The sequence below is a fragment of the Helianthus annuus genome, chromosome 16 (assembly GCF_002127325.2).
Source record: "Helianthus annuus cultivar XRQ/B chromosome 16, HanXRQr2.0-SUNRISE, whole genome shotgun sequence".
Classification (NCBI taxonomy): domain Eukaryota; kingdom Viridiplantae; phylum Streptophyta; class Magnoliopsida; order Asterales; family Asteraceae; genus Helianthus; species Helianthus annuus.
This window is the reverse complement of record NC_035448.2, coordinates 134150413-134157765: the sequence shown is the minus strand read 5'-3', so window position 1 is coordinate 134157765 and position 7353 is coordinate 134150413. Positions and strand designations below refer to the sequence as shown.

Sequence of the window (7353 nt, the reverse complement as noted above, 5' to 3'; positions counted from 1 at the left end):
GACATCAAAACACCAAATTTGATACATAATGAAATTCTTACAAAAATTGGGCATGACCCGTTCGTACAACGAACGTGCCCCCTGTTTTTAACACATTAAACTAACGACAATCTACGACCCATTTCAACTTTAAACTTCCTAAAACGAAGACAACAAGTTTTCAATGTATGACTTCTAACAAGATCGAACAAAGTAACAAGACATGGACCCAAAAAGTGTGCATATAAACTAGCGGAAGCGCTTGGTATAATAAGGCATGAACACGTGCTCGCTCCATATCTGCAAATCGCCTAAAGTGGAGTTTTACCTACATTAACAATCAAATTTTAAAAGGTTAGTTATCACACTAGTTAAATCATAATCCTTTCGTTTTAGCCCCATCCATACAAAAACATTCATCCTTTTACGCATTCGACTACCCAAATAGTTGGGTTAGGCATAAACACTCTCATTGAGAGTTAAGCATATACATTCGACCCGTTTAATTGGATTTGGCATAAACACTCTCATTGAGAGTTAAGCATACACATTCGACCCGTTTAATTGGGTTTGGCATAAACACTCTCATTGAGAGTTAAGCATACACGTTCGACCCGTTTAATTGGGTTTGGCATAAACACTCTCATTGAGAGTTAAGCATACACGTTCGACCCGTTTAATTGGGTTATTTACTTTCAACATTACTCTTCGTTCTATCCGCATAACGGATTAAGCTTTCAACATTCATTATGGCATTCGAAACTACCCGTTCAAACGGATGGCATTCATCTCTACTTGACACGATTTAATTTAAATCGGTCAAAATGTATAGCTTAACACAACTTTCGTTAGCATACCCAAATCCACAAGGATTTGTTATTTACTTGCCATTTTACCACGATTGTCATACAAGGATAGTTCTACATCAGGTTAAGTAAAAAGAGAATTTAACAAAGATCTGTATGCAACGGAACATACCTCGGTCTTGCGTGCCTTCCGTTTTCCTAGTGCTTGTACCTTCTTCCTTCACGCCTACATTACAACGTTCATTCATTCATTTAGTTCATCTACTTCATTTTACCATTTTTCCAAGTTACCCATAAATTCAGTTCTTAAGCATTTCATCAAACACTTGGTAGGCATCATAATTAAGGTATGAGGTACAAGTCTCTAAAGCACATTTTTACTAGTTCATCATCACCCAACATTCATATTTATTCTAATTTTGCATAACTAATTCCTCCTTCATCAATTTATCTAACATTCAAGCATTACAAAACTAGATCATATATACATCAAGATAACATACAATCACCATCATTATGATCTTCATAATCATAACACAATTTCACAAAGTGGGTTTTCACTACAATCTTTCATGCAACCTAAAATCACACATGATTCTTGGTCTAGGAGGCAATTCTAACTCAAATTTCCCATATATGGTACAAGAAATCGAGATTGGTTGAACCCCTCATTCTATAATTCGTGATTTCAGAAAATTAAGCTTACCACTTCAATAATCGAGTTTAGATGAGTGTAAATCGAAGTTCATGCATTGGATTATTGTTGAATTTCCTCTTCAATTTGCTGAATTTGGAGAACAAGGGTTTCACCTTGTTCTCCTTCTGCTTGATCGATCCAACCCCACGCACAGGATGTGTGTTTGTGGGTTTACCCACTATAAATCCTTATTTATTAGAACTTTACACATTACCCCCCTTATAAGTTGTTAAGTATTTAATTCAAGCATTATTTCAAATTTTTAACTTATTTCTTATCATAACCCATCAACTAGGTTACTTTTTTTTTTGTTCATTTTCATTTATTTTAATTGGTAACCGGTTTTTTGGGCGTTACACAGACGTAACTACAAATAACAAAAACAAAATTCATAAGACATAAATAAAGAAGAATGCAAAAATGGCAAACAAGGAAAATGCATACCGGTGCCACTTCTCATTAGAACCGGATCCCAGTCGGCCTTTTCCCACAAATCACTAACCCCTAACATAACTAGCAAATGTTCAGGGAAACGACGAACCCTCGAAGGGCATACCCGGATGGCTTTGAGAAAAGCGTCATTCAACTCAGACTCAGAGGGCTCCGGTTCATTGAGAACGGCATCCGGGTGCCTCCACACCATTTTAAATGGGAGAATACAGTCAGAAACCCAGAAAAAGCGATCCTTCCAAGTTCCGAGTGTTGTAACCATAGATGAAATAAGACAAGCATCAACCTTGGAAGTCTCAAAGGTGAACCAATCACTGTTTTTAGCCAATCGGAAAAAAAGACGAAAAAGCAAAAGTGAAGGATCATACCCAAGGGCATGGCATAAAACTTCGAAATGTAAAACCCTAGCCATACCCTTTGGATGGATCTGGCCAAAAGAGACTCGGTAATACTCCAATAAATTCAGAACAAAGAAGGAAAACGGATGACGGAGATTCGAAAACTCAAAATGACGGCAGTAAAGAGCAATAAAACCAGCCGGACATTTGTCAATCGGAACATCACAAACAGGAGCAGTCGGTTTAAACATTTTCCCAATACCATATTCCTTACAAAATAATTCAACCTCTTCTTGGGTTAATCGAGAAAAGGACTTTGCCAAATCCTTACGAGCACCCATTTTACAAGAAAATATGAAGAAAGTAAGGAAATAAAGATGAAGTCGGAACTAAACTTGAAGAGAAGAAGAGAATTTGCAGAGAAAATTTGAAAAGATAATGTGGAAATTAAATGATATCTCCAAATATCAAACTCAAATAGTAGTGATAATTGCAAACGGTTACTTTCTGCAAAACCGCCGCCCTATGAACTGCCACACATCAATCAAATCAGTTGTCAGATATTTAAATTTCAAAAATTAACTGCCTCCAACCCTTTAAGCCTTAAAGCTTTGAACCCTTAAAGCCTTTAGTCAATAAAACACGTGTATAAAAGTCAGAAGTCTTTGAGCTGATCTCCCAAAAACCTCTGACTTGGGGGGCTGATGACGGGGGTAGCCCAAGACAAAATAAAATGACTAAAATACATGAGTGCCCAAAGGGTTAAACGGTTCAAAGGTTGAAAAGCTGAGGAGGTGGAGTAAAGCAATGTGAGAACAGTAAAAGTTCACATCTCCACCAACTCGCCAGCCGCAAAAGCAATGCAGGTCCACAAAGCAAACAACAAGAATAAAACTAGTGAACCTCCTTCCACGTCTTGCAAACGTGGGGGGACCCCACGACCTGCGTTAGGCAAAGTTGAACCCTTCAACCCTTTTGCCTAACCAGCCCAGCTACTACCCTTGGTCTATTATTTGTTGCATCAACCGTTTTGATTTAAGAAACTCGTTTATACATAGATACATACATATATATTCGATAAATTGGTTTCTATTAGTTCTCCATCCTTCAAATTTATTTACACTTATATTCTTTTGTAAATTTTGTTCTATAAGTTATCAAGAGAATATGGTGGCTAAACAAACAGTGTCACTTTCTAAAGAAACCTTAAAACCATTTTTAGAAAAAAAAAAAAAGTTTGATAAAAACGTTATTTAAAAGTATTTAAAAACATTGAAAAATTTGAAAAAATTACAAAACGTTCTTTAAAAAATAAAGATAAAAACGTCTTCCAAAAAAAATTAAAGCTAACAATACGAAAAAAAAAACCTAAAAAGGTTTGAATTGAGATTTGGGGGGGGGGGGGATATGAAAACTTTTAATGTAATTTCAAAAAGGAAAGGAGATATAACAAATAAAAGAGGAGGTGCATTTAGCAACACCCTAAACGAATTGTATTTCCATCATGTTACTTTTTTTAAAACGACTTTCTTGTATTTGGCTACCGCACTCCCCAAATTGGAGTGCCTCGTTGCCCTACTCCGGCCAGACTATGTTGTCTTAAACCGGCCCACGCTGGCTTCAAAGTTTGGCTTGGGCGTTCCCCCGGGAAACCATACCGCCGGCTGTCACTTGACAGTTGTTGTGTCACCACAAGAGCATAACTCTCTGACGTAACACACGGTGGAACGAAAACCCGAGTGAACTCAGGATAGAGTCTGACACCTCTGCAAAGAGGCTAACCAATTTAATAAATTGATCACTAAATTATAAATATCAATCATTTTATATAAATAAATTTCCTTAGTGACATTTAAGATATGAAAACAAATAAAAAAAGTATATTTCTAAAAGAGTATACCTAAAATGCATAAATCAGTTAGAAAAACCGGTTTGGAGATTTTGTAATAAGAACCACTTGGTAACCGTTTTTTTAAGTCAAATTATCCGTTAACAATAACTGGTTATTACCGTTCGACTAAAAAATAGTCATTTTCAAACGGCTATATAGCCGTTTACAGTAGCTTCTTTAGTTTTTTAAACCATTTTGCCCTCATATGTTGGTACAAATAGGTATTTGATGCACTGGTTTGATCTAGTGTTTGTGAGAATTGCTAGGCGTTAGTCGACGGTAGCGACTAGCGATTAATCGGATTGGGATTTTATGTATAATTTTTAGTTATATATATACACAAACATTTTTATATGTAGTTTTTTAAAGTAAACATGTTTTAACCTCTCATTGACCCATCTTTTTAAGGTAATTGGCAAGAATTTATAAGATTTGGTCAAAATTTTTCTAGGATCTAACCAAAAGTTGGCAAGAATAGGACAGCCATTGACCGTCTAGCGATTAATCAGCCATTAATCAGTGAACCTCGGATCAGTGATTAAGTGGCAATCAATCGGAGACTAGTCGGGTTTTTACAACCATGGTTTGATCATAACACTACTCAGCTCTTAAAATTTGTTTCAGATAGAAAATCACATTTGAAAGTTGTCAATCCCAATCTTTTGTTGGTGTTGGATCTTCGTCAAACGACATAACGGTTGTGCAAGTTCTAACAACAAGTAACTTGGAAATTTAGGCAAAATTTGATTTATGTGAATTGTCGAACGAGTGAAACTTAGCTCGACGCAAAAAAATGTGGTGGATTTTTGAACCATGCATTAAATACGGTTGTAAATTTGATTGAGAAGTCATATGGGTGGAACTTGAAAGCCGGTGGATAATGTTAGGACTCGGGTCAAGCAATGCTTAACTTATATAATATTTTAGAAAAGGAAAATTTTAACAGGATACAACATATTAAAACCCTTGAGAGCGGAACAACAAAACACCCTTGACGAGTACAACGTAGCAATGAGGCATCAATGGTCCGACGGATACTAAACATAAAAAAATGAATTCGCAATTTCTATATATATTTTTTTTGCAATGAATTTATGTTTTTGTATTAAACTTTATTTTTTTTTACTATATATATTTAATTTTTATTAAATTATTTTGTAACACAATCATGTATTGTTAATTATAAAATTTAGAAAAACAAATAAATATGAACTTTATGGAGTTTATTTTATATATTTAGTATTTGATTGAATTTATTTTTGAATTTTTATATGGTTTAATATTATTATAAATAAACCGATTATTGTTTAACGGTTTACAGGTGTGAAAATAATGTATTCGGTCATATAAATTAAGGTTTTAGCATACCCTCTAGAACCGGTTATTAATCAAACCGTTTTTATTTCTCAAACCGTGTATATAATCATGGTTGTAAATATCCCGACTAGACGCCGATTAATCAAAATTAATCCCGATTAATCCCATGTAATCTTCGATTAGTCCTGTTTGATCTCTAATCCTTAGCCCACCGTCCGACTAGCGATTACTTCAACACTGTATATAACCACAAAGTATACAAAGTGTGTAGTCAACAAAATCGATGACAAAAGAAACTAAAAAAATGAATAAACAAAAAAAGCCCATGACAAGTACTCATTGACGAATTGTTACGAATGTAGTTTCTCAAAGGAGTCCATTATGCTATCTAATATTTTAATTTCTATATTCAAACCTCAAGTTGGGCCAGCGTAGAAGATGGCTATTCTCCCATGGGCCTCTATTGCCGTCTCACAAAAGTTTTAAATTAATTTTTAAAGTAAAAACAATGCAGCGTAGGCCCGAGAACACTTTAGTCGTATTAAATTTCAATTTTGAATCAGATTTTATATAATATTTTTTATAGCAAGTGTTGTGTAGTAATTCGGACAATTTACATTATCTTACATTATCTACTTTTGAGTCAGGTTTTATATAATATTATAGTAATCTTTGTGTAGTAATTCAGACAATTTACGTTATAATGTCATTGACAAATGTTTACATTTTTACTATCTATTTCAAGATCTTTACTCTAATGTTTAAACGCTAATTTTTTTTTTTTTTTGAAAGGTTAACTTCATTAAACAAACACCAACAGACTATCTCCAAGACGGAGATAGCCGCAGAAAAACACAATTACATCGGCTCAAGGATAAAAGAATTCCAACCTATCCAATCTACAACCGCATCCTTACCCATCCTTCTATACCAAAGAAAGCTCAACGATTTTACATCCGAAACGACATGGCTCACACTCCTAGTAATGTTGAAAAAAACCTTTTCGTTCCTCGCCTTCCAAATTCTCCAACACGTTATAATGAAAATACCGTACACAATGCTTCTCCTAGACTTTGAACCGCCCATTTGATCAACAATCTTCGGTATATCATCGACAGAAAACATAATCATCGGTGGTAACCTGCACCAAGAAACGATGCCATTCCAAACTCCATCCGCAAACCTGCATACAGTAAACAAGTGATCTGCTGTCACGTCGACATCTTCACAAAAAACGCAGCAGCTGTGTCCAGTTGATATGTTCCTTCTTCGAAGCGCACATCGAGTGGGAATTCTATCAAGAAGGGCTCTCCACATGAAAATATTGCACTTGCTTGGAATCCACTTGCACCATTCAAATAGCTTGCTAACCTCCTCAGAGCCGGTGCTCTTTAACCAATCTTCTACCTCTTTAACCAAGTAATCCTTCGAATCTCCAATACTCCAAACCCAAGAATCTTCGGCCTGTGAAAGCCGAGTCCCCGTGATCAATCTTTGACACTCAACAACTTCAATCATCTCTTGCTCAGTTGTCGGGTATCTCTTCCAATCCCAGGTGCTCAAATTACCATCATTTTGTGTCTCAATCCTATCCGCCAACACACACCAATAATCCGACTCAAGCCGAAATAGAGACGGAAATCGTTGTTTAAGAGGCATGTGGTCGATCCAAGGGTCGATCCAAAACCTTATTTTTGTACCATTACCCACACTACCTTTAATCATTCCAACAAACGGAACCTCTCCCACCTTTAGCTTTCGACCGCACAAGACTATTTTTAGACCATGCTCCTGAAAACTTGTTATTACACGGGAACATATCCCATCTTCTACGAGACCCATGAATAGCATCTGTAACTTTTCTCCAAAGCGCAT

At 35.8% G+C, this 7353-nt stretch overlaps 1 protein-coding gene and 1 long non-coding RNA gene across 2 annotated transcripts; both read right to left on the bottom strand.

Annotated features, from left to right (window-relative positions):
- Window positions 1–1625, bottom strand: LOC110917728. The gene is made up of 3 exons (XR_002580815.2): window positions 1492–1625; window positions 958–1011; window positions 1–307 (listed from the first exon to the last, which is right to left on the bottom strand). It is a non-coding gene; the product is annotated as an uncharacterized LOC110917728 (long non-coding RNA).
- A 1092-nt stretch (window positions 1626–2717) lies between these two features.
- LOC110919632 lies at window positions 2718–7353 on the bottom strand. Its single transcript, XM_022163897.1, has 2 exons — window positions 6369–7353; window positions 2718–2800 (listed from the first exon to the last, which is right to left on the bottom strand). The coding sequence occupies exons 1-2, from the start codon at window positions 7351–7353 to the stop codon at window positions 2718–2720; spliced, it is 1068 nt and encodes a 355-aa protein (XP_022019589.1).